We start from the raw sequence: 18,700 nt of genomic DNA, 5'->3' as shown, positions 1-18,700 counted from the left end.
GTCATTCTGTGATTTAACATCAATTTATTTTCTGCAAGGCGTGAACTTATTCTTGGACTGCAGTATCTGATACATCACCAATGTTACAGTCTACAGTATTCACTACCAAGCTAGTGTTATCTATCAGCAAACTGAAATATTTTTGAATCAACCCTCATATCAGAAGGCATGTTGCGTGTGTACATAAGAAACAACAGCAGTCCCAACACTGATCCCTTTGGCACCATCTCCTTAACCATGCCCCAGTCAGATGCCACTTCTTTACCATTCTCAATACTGTGGGGAATGGCCTGTTGCTGTCTGTTCTTAAAGAAGAGGAACCACCCTTGTGAGCTACTCCTATTATTCCCTGATGGTCCATCTTCTGCAGTAATATTTTGTGACCCACATAGTCAAATGCCTTAGTTAAATCAAAGATGATTTGTAGTGCTTCACTGAGAAAAGAGACTATAACATTTTCAGTTTTTAAGCCCCTTCTTAAACCAAACTATATGTTTGACAACATACTATGTGAAATGAAGTGATCACTTACCCTTATACATGTGTAGCCATTTCAATAACTTCCGCAAACAGTAATGGCGTAGAAATAGGTCTGAAATTGTCTACATTATCCCCTTCTCCTTTTCTAAGGAGAATGACCATTTCTAAAGGAAAAATTACAAATGTGGCTAAGTATTGGGCTAATATGTGCAGCACTCTGCCTTAGTATCTGGCTAAATACCTCATCATGTCCATGAGAACCCTTCGTGATTTAATTAATGACTCAGTCTGTTCCTTGTCAGTGTCAAGGAGGTGTATTTCAAATAGTGGAAACTCCAGGTTGGAATATCAACAATATTAGGAAAAGGACAGATTGCTACTCACTGTAAAGATGACTGCTTGAGTTGCAGACAGGCACAACAAAGAGACCATTCCACATTACAGCTTTTGGCAAAGCTTTCTTCATCATAGAAAACACACACACATTTGCACTCGCAAGCACACCTCATGCACACAGATTGTTACCACTGGCAGCTCCAACTGGAATGTGACAGTCACGTGAATAGCAATCTGGAGTGGGGTGGGGAAGGGGGAGGGACAGCAGGGTATGGGTGGGGAAGAGAGAAAAGTGCTGTCTAGCAGGGTGTGCAGGACTAAATGGGGCCTGATGAGACTGCCATGCAATGTTGGGAGGTGAGCTGTGGAGGCAAAAATGGGGCACAGAAATGGTGAGGAGCAGGGAGGGGAAAAGAATGGGCAGGTGCCTCGGGAGAGAGCAGGACACAAGGAGGATGAGGGACTGTGAAAAGGAAGGAGGTGTTAGGACAAAGGGGGTGGAAGCTTTGGGTGGTGGAGGTGGGGACAGTAGGTTACTCTAGGCTGAGGTGGGATAATTTCGGGAATGGAGAATCCATTGTAAGAATAACTCTCATCTGCGCAGTTCAGAAAAGCTGGTTGTGAAGGGGAGGATCCAGATGGCCTGGGTTGTGAAGCAGCTATTGAAATCAAGCATGTTATATTCAGCTATACGTTGTGCCACAGGGTTGCCTACTTTGCTAGTGAGCATAGTTTGCCAGTGGCCATCCATTCTGTTGGACTGTTGGTCGGTAGTAATACCAATATAAAAAGTTGTGCAGTGGCTGCAGCAGAGCTGGTATACAACGTGGCTGCTTTCACCAGTGGCTCAGCCTTTGATGTAGTAAGATACGAAGTGCTGAGGGATATGATCCCTGTGGCAAAGGGTTGGGATTGGGAGAATGTCCCTCTTTCATGGCATGATGATACGTAATGAAAGTGCTGATGAAGGATGTGGTACAAATGTCCCATTCTAGGATGGTATTGGGGTATGAAGGTTGCACTCTTTTTGTAGCTGGCTCTTGGGGATGACTGGAGGATTGGGTGTGTGTGCACAAATGGCATGGGAAATCTGTTTGAAGACTATTTCTGGGGGATAGTGCCTGTCTGTGAAGGCCTTGGTGAGATTTCCAGCATAATCTGGCAGGAAAGAATACAGTCAAAATCAGGTGATATGAATTTAGGAGATCTTTCAGCGTTCTTTTCCTTGCACTATCACTTTTAAAATCAATTTTAAAGTCATCACACATAACTAATTTTGGTACTTTCAATAAAGGGACTCAAGAACTCACTCTAGCTTGAATAGAAATGATCTACACTCTTTTGATGTACCGGTTGTGTAAAGCTATGTTCTCTGCCTGAACAGGCCAAGAAGGTCCAATGGTACCGACCAGCCACCGTGTCATTCTCAGTCCACAGGCATCTCTGGATGCGGAATGGTCAGCACACCACTCTCCTGGCCGTATGTCAGTTTATGAGACCAGAGCCACTACTTCACAATCAAGTAGCTCCTTGGTTTGCCTCTCAAGGGCTGAGTGCTCCCCACTTGCCAACAGTGCTCGGCAGAAGAGATGGTCACCCAGCCAAGTGCTAGCCCAGCCCGACAGCACTTAACTTCAGTGATCTGATGGGAACCAGTGTTACCATTGTGGCAAGGCCATTGGCAAAGCTATTTTCACAGAACTAATTTTAATACTTTTTATAAAGGGACCCAAGAACTCACTCTTGCTTGAATAGAAACAATCTATATTCTTTTGATGTGCCAGTTGTGTAAAGCTATGTTTTATCTTGGTGCAACATAGCGTCATAGAATGCAGTTAAAACCCCTAAGGCCAGAACGTCCAACCAGCGACCAGCTGGCTGCATGCAGCCCAAAGGAAGTATCAAAGTGGGCCAAGAAGTAAGCATCCAACACACAATCAGTTTTTTAAAAAAATCCCTTTATCTGAGACCATCCCATTGTTTTTATTTTTTCTATTAGTGTAGTACTATGTGTGGCCCACAAATACTCTTCTTCTTCTTCTTCTTCTTCTTATTCGTGCAGTGTGGCCCAGGAAAGCTGAAAGGTTGGACGCCCCTGCCCAAAGGTAACTGTGTGCAACCTGAATGATAGTGATGTGGTCATATGATGCTTGGGATGGTCTTGGCAGTATTTGTTCACTTATTAATTTATTTATTTACAATTTCTTTGCATGGAGCCATAACAATGATGGCCTTTGCTAATGTCAGAAATAACAGTATGACATTATTTATACTTACAAAATATGTTCTAGCCTTATATGCATAACATGCATTCTATAATTAATTAAAGAGACCAACCAGCTTCAAGGAGGTATAAAATATAACCTCTCTCAAATTCGCTGCCTGACAAAAATGTGAAGCACCCAGAAGACATGATCAGATGTTGGTGTAACTTTGTGCATGCATACAACAGTGGCAATATGTAAATGATTGAAGTTGCAGTTCTCTGTGATAGGTAGAACAGCCACCAGAGTGCATTAGTGTTGTTCATAGTAGTAGTAGGCTATATAAGGGGAATAAACATTACCAGATGTTGAGTTATCACTGTGAAGAACACAGGGATACTGCATAGTCATGTGAGACAGCATTATCAGCATCTGACAGAGTTTGAAAAGGGTCTCACTGAGGGTCTCCATTTGGTTGCCTGGTCAAATTATGCAATATTCAGATTTTTTGGCATTCAGTCATGACAGTGAGCCAACATTGGGTTGTATGGCAATGTGAGGGTACGCACATACATCATCGAGGTTCCAGTCAACTATGTCTGATCACCAAAAGAAAGGATCACCATATTGTGCACCAAGCACATTGTAACCCCTGCACCTACCATTTGAGGACAAGTAATGGACTCTCTGTAACGTTCTATGTCATCCTGCATTGGTCAAGACACTACCAGCAGCCAGACTAGGAAATTACTGTCCCACCTGCAAACACTATAACACAAATGACTGTTTTCTGAATGATTCCTTGGCTTAAAAGCATGTACAGCTGTTGAATGGTTTCACACATTGTTCAGCAATGAACTGCAGTTTTGCACTAATCTGGATAACCATTGTCGATGAGTATGACAGCAACCTCAGGAGCAGTACCATTCCTCCAATGTCCTGGAAGGGCATAGTGGTTTTACTCTTGGCATCATTGTGTGGGGAGGCATCAGATATGACTTCAGGTCACAGCTGGTAGTGACTGAGGGATCCCTGATGGCACATTGGTACATCATTGACATTCTGCATCTTCATATGTTACCTTTCATACAAGAATACTGTGGTGCCATTTTTCAATAGAACAATGTTCATCCACATATGGCATGTTTCTCTATGAACTGTCAGCATAATTTTGAGGTATTCCCATGGCTATCTAGATCTCCAGATCTGTCCCCAATAGGAAATATTTGGGAGAAGCTCAAATGTCAACTCCATCCCAGTGCCAGTATCCTGGATATTAACCCTTCAGCTGCTGTGGACGAGATAACTTGTCATGCCCCACCACTCCCCAGGTGCTGAGGATATGTTTAAATGCAGCCCCTATGCTTCCCTTAAAATGCTGTTGACATGTTTACTTATCCTGTACTGCTAATTGCTAATCCCCTTGCTGTTGCAAGTTATTTCCACATCTTGATGAACAAAAAAAGTTTCAAGTGTTTATTGTGCAACGCGTGTGCCTCTTTGAATGCTATCATTTGCAAAAAAAAGCCTTGTTTTAGTATCATGAACCATTTATGAAACATAAGGGGCATTCAAAAAGAAATGAGCTGGAGACATAATTACAGAAACCAGTACCTGTATGTTAGGAGTATTGAACTTGTCTGTTGCGATGCTTGTCCCACTGTGACACATGGCAGTGAATGGCTCTCTCAAAAAATTCCCTGGGCTGTGATGTTAACCAGTTCTGCACGTACAGCTAGATGTTGCCGTCCACACGAGTGCAGGAAAGGTGGCCCCCTTCTGATTCCCTTCCTGCAGTACAGGACAACAGTGAATGCCCAGGCAATCTCACCCATGGGGTCATTCTGCTCCACAACAATGCAAAGCCTCATACAGCCAACAAAGTCGTGGCACTCATGCAGAAATTCAATTGGGAGGTTCTCAGCCACCCTCCATAAGGTCTGGACCTCTCTCCCTGTGATTACGCCATTTTTGGTCCCCTTAAAAAGGCTCTGCGGGGGAAATGATTCACCTCGGACGATGATGTGCAGCTGTATGTGCGGAACTGGTTAACATCGCAGCCCCAGGAATTTTATGAGACAGCCATTCACTGCCTTGTGTCGCAGTGGGATAAGTGTCTCAACAGCCGGGGTCTATGCTTGTAACTTACAGGTACTGGTTTCTGTAATTATGCCTCCAACTGGTTTCTTTTTGAATGCCCCTTAGACAATGATTGTTACAACCAAATGAACCCCAGTGTGTAAGAATGGAAATATGAGCACAGTGTGCAACCATCTGCAGGATATGAAATTAATAACTTGATGACAAAATGGGACATTGATCTGTTCTGAATTTTAAATAAAATTTATGTCTCTTATCTGCATTTCATATACAACAATATATGGGCTAAAATCAACCACGAGCAAAGTTTACACAATGTGTTCCTACCTCTTCAAACTCTTTAAAATTTCATGCAACAATGCAGCACAGTAGCTATGATGAATAACAAAAAAGGTTAAGCCCCTTATTGAATGATGATGTCTGACTATAAAATGTGGAAAAATCAAATTTTCCCATTGAACTGTCTTCTTAAAATTGGATGATAAGTATTTCATAGTGGCAGGAATGCCACCTCTCAGCACAGGTAGCAACAAGCAATGCTTAGCACGGAATGTAGATAGTACATCTGTACCAGTCAAAGGTTAGGGTGTATATTGCAAAGTTTGCATTGTAAATTTGACTCAATCTTTTAATCACTGAAATAATGTCATGTACCCTCTCAGCCTGTAAAGCTTCATTTCATTTTCTCCTCCTCTTCTGGATGCTTCACTTCTTTTGTCACGCACTGTATACTCATCCTCTCATGCACAAATATTCCTATGAGTGATATTTATTATCAAGATGAATTCATGACCAACAGACACAAACTTTCTATGAACTTCTTTTTGTATATATATCCATAACATGGTGGAGTACTATAAATTATTTTAATGTCTTGTGTTGTGCAGTCTACATGCAAAATAATAATGTCTTGTGTTGTGCAGTCTACATGCAAAATAATTAAAGTATTCTGATATAATTCCCTCAAGCTTCCACCCATGTAGTTTAAAAGCCATGAGCTTTCAAGTGCAATATGTCTGCATTCAAAGAAACATCTGTTGTTACATGGACTAACAGTTTCAAGGATAGTGTAATAAAAAGCCTACAGCTAAGCATGGCTTGGGACCCAGCCATTGGAATGTTGTAGCAGGCATGGCAGGTGCACTACAAAAACATTACCTAATATGGTGCTGGAGCGAGCACCAGTCATGTCACAGGAGGCAGCACAGCTACATAACAACAACAACAACCAAAGGACAGTCACCACTTAACAATGGCCAAGGAGTACTTGGCCAAAGGCTCATGGATTTTAAACCACTTGATATGACTAGAAGCTCAAAAGAATTATATTAGTACATATCACCACAAAACCACACATTTGAACAAAGTATTTTGTCATCTCCACCATGGTGAAACCATCTTTATGTATAAGAACATATTGTTCAGAGATTTCAAAAAGCATAACACTTACTCACAATCAGAAGTACTTACTGGTACTAATGAATAACAAATCTCTGCCAGTAGTTATGAAACATTTCACAAACAGTTTGTAACAGAATGTAGACCTTCTTTTGCAGTTATGACTATCATTTGAAATAACATAAAATAACAAAAACAATGAGGCTTTATAAATAAACTGTGATGCCTCTGTACAATAGGAAGTTCTTGAGAAGAGGGACTATGAGTCACAGCTGACCTTGCTGTTCAGTACTGTGAGCTTTTGACAGAAAAATGCTTCACAAAGACAATAGTAGTTTGTAGGTTGTGCAGAACTGATGTTTCTTCTAAGTATGGTGTCACTGCAACTTACAATAAAGAAGTGGATTCGAACTCCAAAGAGGATTGAGAGCTGAGGAGGTGAAATAAACTGGCTGGATGACCAAAATGTAATATACTCTACAAGTATCAAGGCTGTATTACATCTGTCTTATAGAATACACGTCATTCAAGCTGTAAGATGCAGCTGCAGGCACATTAGTGTGTGAGAATGTACATTAATTTCTGCATACTGATTTCAACCTTTCCCTATAAAAGAGGCAAACGGCCAACAAGTAAAGAGAAACATAAACAAGGACAATGAATTTTTGGAGAAGTTATGGGTGTTAGCTGAGACCTATTATCATGTCACATGTTATGCGACCAAAGAGTTCATTGTTCTGGACAGACAGGAATCTGATAGCCATGTATGTGAAATGCCATTTACACAACTTCAAGGTGACAGTATGGTGCTCGCCACATATGGCTGTCAGGCTGCACTCTTTGAAAAATTGTAATTTGGGTTGGTATATTGCATTGTGTGTCCCTTTTTTGTATTTCAAGATATTGATGTCTACACTTATTTCAAGAGGACAGTGTGACAACACACACTGCTGCTGAACCAGTGACAATTTTTTAACAATGGACTCTCACAATCTGGTCTTATTTTCTGGTCTCTAAGATCACCTGTTGCCTGATTTCAGGTTTTACTGTGGGGCCACATGCTTGGTCAAAGACTTCATGTGAACTAAAATAGCAAGCTGAAGATTAAATTCATTTACACAAGATGATATGTTGCAGTGAAGAAAGGGGAACCCCAGTGGCAGAATTGATTAAGGCATACATAAAAGATGACACAGACATAACTTTCAATTGTTGATAGTTTGAATTACTGTCTCCAAAGCACACTTCAGAGAGAAAAGTCCATCAGTAAAATGATGGGCAACTACTCACCTACAGATGATTGATGTTTGGTGCATAGACTATGCAACAAAACTACACTAGCTTTTGAGCTCCTGCTCTTTTTCTAGTAGAAATACAAACATTTACACAAGCAACCACAAAGACACCCAATGCACAAGCCAGCCACTGACCAGGACTCCTCTGATCATCCAGTATGCTGCTGGCCTTGAAAAGCTCAACCACATCTTCACCAGAGCTTTGACTATGTCTCATTGTGCATTAAATTGAGGGATATCTTACCCAAAATACTGCCCACATCACCCAAAGTTGTATTCCACTGCCCACCCAACCTGCAGATTGCCCACCACTGTTCCAGGTCTGCTCCCAATTCTGCACCCCATGGCCCATTCCCTTGTGGTTGACCCAGGTGCAAGACCTGTATCATACAAACTCACCACCTCCTACCGTGGTCCACTCAGAGACGTTTCCTGTTGTTGTTGTTGTGGTCTTCAGTCCTGAGACTGGTTTGATGCAGCTCTCCATGCTACTCTATCCTGTGCAAGCTTCTTCATCTCCCAGTACCTACTGCAGCCTACATCCTTCTGAATCTGCTTAGTGTATTCATCTCTTGGTCTCCCTCTACGATTTTTACCCTCCACGATGCCCTCCAATACTAAATTGGTGATCCCTCGATGTCTCAGAACATGTCCTACCAACCGATCCCTTCTTGTAGTCAAGTTGTGCCACAAGCTCCTCTTCTCCCCAATTCTATTCAATACCTCTTCATTCGTTATGTGATCTACCCATCTAATCTTCAGCATTCTTCTGTAGCACGACATTTTGAAAGCTTCTATAATCTTCTTGTCTAAACTATTTATCGTCCACGTTTCACTTCCATACATAGCTATACTCCATACAAATACTTTCAGAAACGACTTCCTGACATTTAAATCTATACTTGATGTTAACAAATTCTTCTTCTTCAGAAACGCTTTCCTTGACATTGCCAGTCTACATTTTATATCCTCTCTACTTTGACCATCATCAGTTATTTTGCTCCCCAAGTAGCAAAACTCCTTTACTACTTTAAGTGTCTCATTTCCTTATCTAATTCCCTCAGCATCACCCGACTTAATTCGACTACATTCCATTATCCTTGTTTTGCTTTTGTTGATGTTCATCTTATACCCTCCTTTCGAGACACTGTCCATTCCGTTCGACTGCTCTTCCAAGTACTTTGCTCTCTCTGACAGAATTACAATGTCATTGGCAAACCTCAAATTTTAATTTCTTCTCCATGGATTTTAATTCCTACTCCGAACGTTTCTTTTGTTTCCTTTACTGCTTGCTCAATATACAGATTGAATAACATCGGGGAAAGGCTACAAACCTGTCTCACTCCCTTCCCAACCACTGCTTCCCTTTCATACCCCTTGTCTTTTATAATTGCCATCTAGTTTCTGTACAAATTGTAAATAGCCTTTTGCTCCCTGTATTTTACCCCTGCCACCTTCAGAATTTGAAAGAGAGTATTCCAATCAACATCGTCAAAAGCTTTCTCTAAGCCTACAATTGCTAGAAATGTAGGTTTGCCTTTTCTTAATCTTTCTTTCAAGATAAGTCGTAGAGTCAGTATTGCCTCACATGTTCCAACATTTCTACGGAATACAAACTGATCTTCCCCGAGGTCGGCTTCTATCAGTTTTTCCATTTGTCTGTAAAGAATTCGCGTTAGTATTTTGCAGCTGTGACTTATTTAACTGATATTTCGGTAATTTTCACATCTGTCAACACCTGCTTTCTTTGGGATTGGAATTATTATATTCTTCTTGAAGTCTGAGGGAATTTCGCCTGTCTCATACATCTTGCTCACCAGATGGTAGAGTTTTGTCAGGACTGGCTCTCCCAAGGCTATCAGTAGTTCTAATGGAATGTTGTCTACTCCGGAGGCCTTGTTTTGACTCAGGTCTTTCAGTGCTCTGTCAAACTCTTCACGCAGTATCATATCTCCCATTTCATCTTCATCTACAGCCTCTTCCATTTCCATAATATTGTCCTCAAGTACATCGCCCTTGTATAGACCCTCTATATACTCCTTCCATCTTTCTGCTTTCCCTTCTTTGCTTAAAACTGGGTTTCCATCAAAGCTCTTGATATTCATGCAAGTGGTTCTCCTTTCTCCAAAGGTCTCTTTAATTTTCATGTAGGCAGTATCTATCTTACCCCTCATGAGATAAGCCTCTACTTCCTTACATTTGTCCTCTAGCCATCCCTGCTTAGCCATTTTGCACTGCCTGTTGATATCATTTTTGGGACGTTTGTATTCCTTTTTGCCTGCTTCATTTACTTCATTTTTATATTTTCTCCTTTCATCAATTAAATTCAATATTTCTGCTGTTATCCAAGGGTTTCTACTAGCCCTCGCCTTTTTACCTATTTGATCCTCTGCTGCCTTCACTATTTCATGCCTCAAAGCTACCCATTCTTCTTCTACTGTATTTCTTTCCCCCATTCCTGTCAATTGTTCTCTTATGCTCTCCCTGAAACTTTGTACAACCTCTGGTTCTTTCAGTTTATCCAGGTCCCATCTCCTTAAATTCCCACCCTTTCGCAGTTTCTTCAGTTTTAATTTACAGTTCATAACCAATAGATTGTGGTCAGAGTCCGCATCTGCCCCTGGAAATGTCTTACAATTTAAAACCTGTTTCCTAAATCTCTGTCTTACCATTATACAATCTATCTGATACCTTTTAGTATCTCCAGGGTTCTTCCATGTATACAACCTTCTTTCATGATTCTGAAACCAAGTGTTAGCTATGATTAAGTTATGCTCTGCGCAAAATTCTACCAGGCGACTTCCCCTTTCATTTCTTAGCCCCAATCCATATTCACCTACTATGTTTCCTTCTCTCGCTTTTCCTACTCTTGAATCCCAGTCACCCATGACTACTAAATTTTCGTCTCCCTTCACTACCTGAATAATTTCTTTTATTTCATCATACATTTCATCAATTTCTTCGTCATCTGCAGAGCTAGTTGGCATATAAACTCGTACTACTGTAGTAGGCGTGGGCTTCGTGTCTATCTTGGCCACAATAATGCGTACACTATGCTGTTTGTAGTAGCTTACCCGTACTCCTATTTTTCTATTCATTATTAAACCTACTCCTGCATTACCTCTATTTGATTTTGTATTTATAACCCTGTATTCATCTGATTAAAAGTCTTGTTCCTCCTGCCGCCGAACTTCACTAATTCCCGCTATATCTAACTTTAACCTATCCATTTCCCTTTTTAAATTTTCTAACCTACCTGCCCAATTAAGGGATCTGACATTCCACACTCTGATCCATAGAATGCCAGTTTTCTTTCTCCTGAAAACAACGTCCTCTTGAGTAGTCCCCGCCCAGAGATCCGAATGGGGGACTATTTTACCTCCAGAATATTTTACCCAAGAGGACGCCATCATCATTAACCATACAGTAGAGCTGCACGCCCTCGGGAAAAATTACGGCTGTAGTTTTCCCTTGCTTTCAGCCATTCACAATACCAGAACAGCAAGGCCATTTTGGTTAGTGTTACAAGGCCAGATCAGTCAATCATCCAGACTGTTGCCCCTGCAACTACTGAAAAGGCTGTTGCCCCTCTTCAGGAACGACACATTTGTCTGGCCTCTCAACAGATACCCCTCCATTGTGGTTGCACCTACGGTATGGCTATCTATATCGTTGAGGCACGCAAGCCTCCCCACCAACGGCAAGGTCCATGGTTCATGTGGACGTTTCCTACCCCACAAAAAAAGCAGGGCCACATGTGAAAGCAGCCATGTTATATATGAAAGCAGCCATGTTATATATAATCTATACTGTGATTACTGTATAGCATTGTATGTGGGCAAGACAAGTAACCAACTGTCTACCTGTGCGAATGGTCACACCCAAATTGTGGAAAACTAAAAATTTGACCATCCAGTTGTCAGACATGCTGCACACCACAACACAAAGGACTTCGGTAGCTGCTTCACTATGCAAGCCATCTGAACAGTCGCTTCCAGGACTAGTTTGTCTGAAGCACACAGCTGGGAATTTCCTGTCCAGCATATACTATGCTCTCGTAATCTTCCTTGCCTATACCTCTGCTGATATGTTTCCATTGTCTCACCTTATCTTTTCTCTTCTCTCTTCTGCCCATGCCAATTCTTCCCTGTTCAGATCATGTACTAATTTCTCCCAGCACTCTTCCCTCCCACCACCCCACAATTTGGGCATTTTCTCTCTCACTCTCTCTCTCCCCCCCCCCCCCCCCCCCGCCCCCCCCCCTCCACCCCTTGTCCAGTCTCCTTCTACCTTTCTCTCTTCCCTCCTTATCTCCACTTTCCTGTCCTTTCCTCTCGTCCCTTTCCCTCTTCGCTCTCCCCTCCTCCACATCCCTTCCTCCCTACCTCTTATATGATCCAACCCCTGAACTTCTTTCATCTCTTTGTGCATCTGCTGAGACATCTGTGGAAAGACCTGCCTTACAGTATCCCACTACCCCATCCTCACCTCATACCTCCTTTCTTACCACCTCCTGATCTCTAATTAGACTACTTACTGGAGGTTGAATTTTATCAATGAAGGTATCACATGAAATTTTAATAGTAGGCAACTGCTATCAATAATCAAGTCAGTCTCATGGCAAGGGGCATATGTGTTAGAGTGTATGTGTGAGTGTAGGTATGAATGTGTGTACTTCTACTAGAGAAAGAGAAAGAGCTCAGAACCTAATATGGATAGTTTTCTGTTGCATGTTTATGTGCCACCCATCAGTCAGCTACAGGTGACTGGTGCCTTTCCTTTATTTTACATATTATTCCATCCAGGAATTCCATTGTTGTTATCAGTAAAATAATTTTGCTGCGTTTGTTCTAGTTACATTGGGTTCCTACAAAAGTAGTTGGGCCTTTATTTTTTTTTTATCCTCTATTTGAAGAGATTATATGAGATCATAGCTACAAAATATTAGAGCAACTTAGTGGACCTTTTGGTGCAGATCATCACTGTGTGTGGACATGACTGCACTCAGCCTGCTCAGCAGAGATGGTGTCTGCTGCTGCTCATGCTGCTCCTGCTGTTGCCATACACGCTGCTGTCTTGCCTTTTGCTCAAGATTGCATGAGATCTTCTTGGCTGTTGCCAGCTTTGCACATTCTGGAGGGAGCTGTGTTGACAGACTATCACTGGTCGAGTAAGATGTCACAGATGGCGTCCACTTTCTTGACTCCACATCTGATGTCAGGTCACTCTCTGAAGAACAAAAACAATACCTTATGTATTTGATTGTGTTTTAGAATGTGCTGATGAGTCTCATGTCTGTGCATCATAGAGCATTAATTAGACTACTTACTGGAGGTTGAATTTTATCAATGAAGGTATCACATGAGATGTTAATAGTAGTATGTTTGTTGTGAGAGGTATCTAACTGGGGATTTGCATGGCATGTAGTGTCTAACCATCTCCTATTTCACTCACCTCTGTTAGTCAAATTTTGCTTCTGATCTGCGTAAGTATATCAACAAAATAGGTTTGTAGTTTACAAGTACCTGTACCTTTGTTACATTGTCTGCACTGGTTTCCACAAATTAGAGAAAAATCATAAAACAACACTCCCATTATAGAATTGAAATATAAATTGAGAATGTTTTATCTACAGTAGTGCTGTGCAAATCTTCTACAGATACAACTGCAGCACTGTAAAATTGTGTGCATTGTCTATACAGGGTGGAGAAAAAATTGTGTAACGTAATTTCAAGCCTGGACAGCTGATGCCAATAGGAACTAAAATTATTAACGTTGTGTATGTTGACAACATAAAATTTTTAAACTATATAAAATTGGTGCCAAGTGCTATGATTGGCCGCGGGGATTGCCCTGTTGCTGGATGCTATGGACAGCACATGACCGTGAATGCTTTGGCTGCCGGAGTTGGCGGTGTACCCAAGGCGGCCCACACACTCAGTGGCAGCGCACCAGCCTTCCACTCTGGGCACCTGGGGATGAATCCACTGGGGTCCTGACACATCCATTGCAGTTTCATGATAAGACGTACCAGGAACAAACCCGTCAACAGCAGTTGGTTTGCATACAGAAAGGTTTTTCAAATTGTGTCGGCCCTGCAAAGGGCTTTTTTTGTAGCTAGGACATTGTTTACTTAAAGCAGGTGCTCGAACTGGTGACCCTATGACACAACACAAGCTTGGTAACATCGAACGATGTTTTACCAAACTCTTTCAAAGATTCCTGGCATTTCCCTGATGTGATTGACGGCATGTTGAATGTGGTCCATTAACTCCTCTTTGTTTCTAGGTGGTTCACATCTGGGTGGGTGAATTAGAACCTTGAAGAATCCCCACAGGAAAAAGTCAAGTGGCATGAGGTCTGGTGATCACAGGGTCCATGCCCTATGAGCACTCTTCAAATTACCTGGCCGTTGAAGAGTTCATTTAAATATCCGTGCACAGCACGACTGTTACGTGCAGGTGCCCCATCATGCTGTAACCACATGCATAGCCGTACGACCAGGGGAGCATCTTCCAGCAGGCTGGGTAGAGTTTCTTGCAAAAGGTGAAAGTAATTTCCCCCAGTATGTCAAGGAAGTAGATGGACCAGCCCAATCAGATGGTCATGCACAATGCCTGCCCAAATGTTCAGAGAAAATTGGTCCTGGTGTCCATGGACATACATGATGTGAGGATTTCTCCTTGCCCAGTAATGAACATTTTGAGTGTTGTACAGGCCATCCCAATGGAAGGTGCAATCGTCAGTAAACAACACATTGGCAGGGAAGTCAGGATCTCATGCAACACATTGCAGAAACCACCAGCAAAACCCTAACCTGTGTTCATAGTCTGCCACATGATTTAGGTCTTGGACAAAGTGGAAACTAAATGGATGGTGCAGCATTCCGTCATGCTCGAGGTCTTCCAGCATCACCATGAGATCCTGCTAATGAGTCTGTTTCGCCAAGTCGCTGGTGAATTGCTGTAAACGTTTGCGGGTGTAGGTGGCCTCTTACTGTGGAACGTACCTCATACAACCATTGAGCTTCATTAGATTAGATTAATACTAGTTCCATGGATCATGAATACGATATTTCGTAATGATGTGGAACGAGTCAAATTTTCCAATACATGACATAATTAAGTTAATTTAACAACATACTTAAGTTAGTATAACAAATTTTTTTATTTTTTTTGTTTTTTTTATTTTTTTATTTTTTAAATATTTTTTTTATCTTAATTTATATCTAAAAATTCCTCTATGGAGTAGAAGGAGTTGTCATTCAGAAATTCTTTTAATTTCTTCTTAAATACTTGTTGGTTATCTGTCAGACTTTTGATACTATTTGGTAAGTGACTAAAGACTTTAGTGGCAGTATAATTCACCCCTTTCTGTGCCAAAGTTAGATTTAATCTTGAATAGTGAAGATCATCCTTTCTCCTGGTATTGTAGTTATGCACACTGCTATTACTTTTGAATTGGGTTTGGTTGTTAATAACAAATTTCATAAGAGAGTATATATACTGAGAAGCTACTGTGAATATCCCTAGATCCTTAAATAAATGTCTGCAGGATGATCTTGGGTGGACTCCAGCTATTATTCTGATTACATGCTTTTGTGCAATAAATACTTTATTCCTCAGTGATGAATTACCCCAAAATATGATGCCATATGAAAGCAATGAGTGAAAATAGGCGTAGTAAGCTAATTTACTAAGATGTTTATCACCAAAATTTGCAATGACCCTTATTGCATAAGTAGCTGAACTCAAACGTTTCAGCAGATCATCAATGTGTTTCTTCCAATTTAATCTCTCATCAATGGACACACCTAAAAATTTGGAATATTCTACCTTAGCTATATGCTTCTGGTTAAGGTCTATATTTATTAATGGCGTCATACCATTCACTGTACGGAACTGTATGTACTGTGTCTTATCAAAATTCAGTGAGAGTCCGTTTACAAGGAACCACTTACTAATTTTCTGAAAGACAGTATTGACAATTTCATCAGTTAATTCTTGTTTGTCAGGTGTGATTACTATACTTGTATCATCAGCAAAGAGAACTAACTTTGCCTCTTCATGAATATAGAATGGCAAGTCATTAATATATATTAAGAACAACAAAGGACCCAAGACTGACCCTTGTGGAACCCCATTCTTGATAGTTCCCCAGTTTGAGGAATGTCCTGATCTTTGCATATTATGAGAACTGCTTATTTCAACTTTCTGCACTCTTCCAGTTAGGTACGAATTAAACCATTTGTGCACTGTCCCACTCATGCCACAATACTTGAGCTTGTCTAGCAGAATTTCATGATTTACACAATCAAAAGCCTTTGAGAGATCACAAAAAATCCCAATGGGTGGTGTTCCGTTATTCAGATCATTCAAAATTTGATTGGTGAAAGCATATATGGCATTTTCTGTTGAAAAACCTTTCTGGAAACCAAACTGACATTTTGTTAGTACTTCATTTTTACAGATATGTGAAGCTACTCTTGAATACATTACTTTCTCAAAAATTCTGGATAAAGCTGTTAGAAGGGAGATTGGACGGTAATTGTTGACATCAGATCTATCCCCCTTTTTATGCAAAGGTATAACAATAGCATATTTCAGTCTATCAGGGAAAATGCCCTGTTCCAGAGAGCTATTACACGGGTGACTGAGAATCTTACTTATCTGTTGAGAACAAGCTTTTAGTATTTTGCTGGAAATGCCATCAATTCCATATGAGTTTTTGCTTTTAAGCAAGTTTATTATTTTCCTAATTTCACAGGGAGAAGTGGGTGAGATTTCAATTCTATCAAATTGCATAGGTATGGCCTCTTCCATTAACAGCCTAGCATCTTCTAATGAACACCTGGATCCTACTATATCCACAACATTTAGAAAATGAGTATTAAAAATATTTTCAACTTCTGACTTTTTGTTCGTAAAGTTTTCATTCAATTTGATGGTAATACTGTCTTCCTGTGCTCTTGGTTGACATGTTTCTCTTTTAATAATATTCCAAATTGTTTTAATTTTACTATCAGAGTTGCTGATTTCAGACATGATACACATACTTCTGGATTTTTTAATAACTTTTCTTAATATAACACAGTAGTTTTTATAATGTTTGATAGTTTCTGGGTCACTACTCTTTCTTGCTGTCAGATACATTTCCCTTTTCCGGTTACAAGATATTTTTATACCCTTAGTAAGCCATAGTTTGTTACAAGGTTTCTTATGAGTATATTTAACTATTTTCTTGGGGAAGCAGTTTTCAATAACATTTGCAAAAATGTCATGAAATAAATTATATTTTAAATTGGCATCAGGTTCACGGTACACCTCATCCCAGTCTAACTGCTGTAGGCTTTCCCTGAAATTTGCAATTGTTAAATCGTTGACTGAACGTAGTACTACTTTGGAGGACTGTTTAGTATTGCTGAATGGAGCTATGTCATATATTGTAACTACCTGTGCATCATGATCAGAAAGACCATTCTCAACAGGCTGAGCATTTATCTGGTTAAACTTATCTTGGTCTATAAAGAAGTTATCTATCAGTGAGCTGCTATCCTTTACGACCCAAGTAGGAAAATCAATAACGGGTGTCAAATTGAAAGAACTGAGTAATACTTCAAGGTCATTTTTCCTATTACCCTCTTTCAGAGAATCTACATTGAAGTCCCCACAAATAATAATTTGCTTCCCCCTGTCTGACAGATAGCATAGCAAGGAGTCCAAATTTTTCAGAAATAGATGAAAATTTCCTGATGGGGACCTATATACAGTTACAATTATAAATGTGCCTTTATTTAATTTAAGCTCACAGGCACATGCTTCTATATGTTTCTCTACACAAAACTTTTTTGTTTCTATACTTTTTGCACAATGATAACTTTTGACATATATGGCAACTCCTCCTTTCTCCATATTGTCTCTCATTACGTGTGCAGAGAGCTTATATCCACTTACATTTACCTTATCCATATCAGTAACAATGTGATGCTCAGACAGACATAGTATATCTATTTCATCCTCAGCTTCTAAATCTTCTAAACAAACCAGAAGCTCATCTATTTTATTCTTTAAACTCCCAATATTTTGATGAAATATACTTACATTATTTTTAATTATACTTTTATGAGAACCTTTTCTTATTCTAACATTTGCAGTACTCTCCTGTCTGAGTTTCTCATTGTGCTTAGGCCTAGTTCCTATACCAGTGGTCACATGGTGTTCAGAGAGGCAGATTATGTAAGCTGGGTTGGGTGACTTTAATTCATCAATGCAATTACCTAGGACTGAGATACAACTTGGTGGAGATAAAATTTCTGGTGATTGGTGAAAATTTATAATTGACAGCTGTGATTGGTGATCCAATGTGCTCGAATTGTGCTGTTTAATTTCTTTCCTAAACTGAAGATTTGTTTCAATCCTGACCTCTCGTAGAACTTGACATCTTTCTGTCTTATCTATCCTAAAAAAGGTGCTGCTTCAACACCTGTAACCACTGGTATTTTACCATTCATGGCAGTGCCTCCCCCCCCCCCCCCTAAATTTTCTGCTATTACCCCAGCCAGTTTCCCCTTCCCTTTCCTGTTGAGATGTAGGCCGTGCCTGGCTGTGCATTACCATTGGCCATTCCATAAACAAAAACCATATATTGTTGTTCTTCAAAGAAATACTGTGCCACCATGCTTACTGTATGAATAAATTGCTTGTGACATGTGTGTGCTCCGAAGTGAAGCTTAAACATGAATGCCTCTGATGTGAGGTGGAGACAAATGCAAGACCTATTTGACATGTGTGCATATCACATTGGGGCAGTGACAGGGCGAGGAACATTTGTATGTGTGAACCGAAAACCATAGCACTGACCATCAATCAATGAATGGCAACAGGGCAA

The 18,700-nt window shown here is 40.5% G+C and overlaps 1 protein-coding gene across 1 annotated transcript in view; it reads right to left on the bottom strand.

The window, feature by feature from the left end:
- Nucleotides 1-18,700, bottom strand: part of LOC126457338 (uncharacterized) — a 108,822-nt gene that overhangs the window by 24,615 nt on the left and 65,507 nt on the right. The window contains exon 4 of the mRNA XM_050093555.1: nucleotides 12,777-13,042. Coding sequence (XP_049949512.1) covers nucleotides 12,777-13,042 — 266 coding nt within the window. The remainder of the gene's footprint in view (nucleotides 1-12,776; nucleotides 13,043-18,700) is intronic.

Source organism: Schistocerca serialis, chromosome 1 (genome assembly GCF_023864345.2).
Source record: "Schistocerca serialis cubense isolate TAMUIC-IGC-003099 chromosome 1, iqSchSeri2.2, whole genome shotgun sequence".
Lineage (NCBI taxonomy): Eukaryota > Metazoa > Arthropoda > Insecta > Orthoptera > Acrididae > Schistocerca > Schistocerca serialis.
This window is presented reverse-complemented; position numbering and strand designations above follow the sequence as displayed.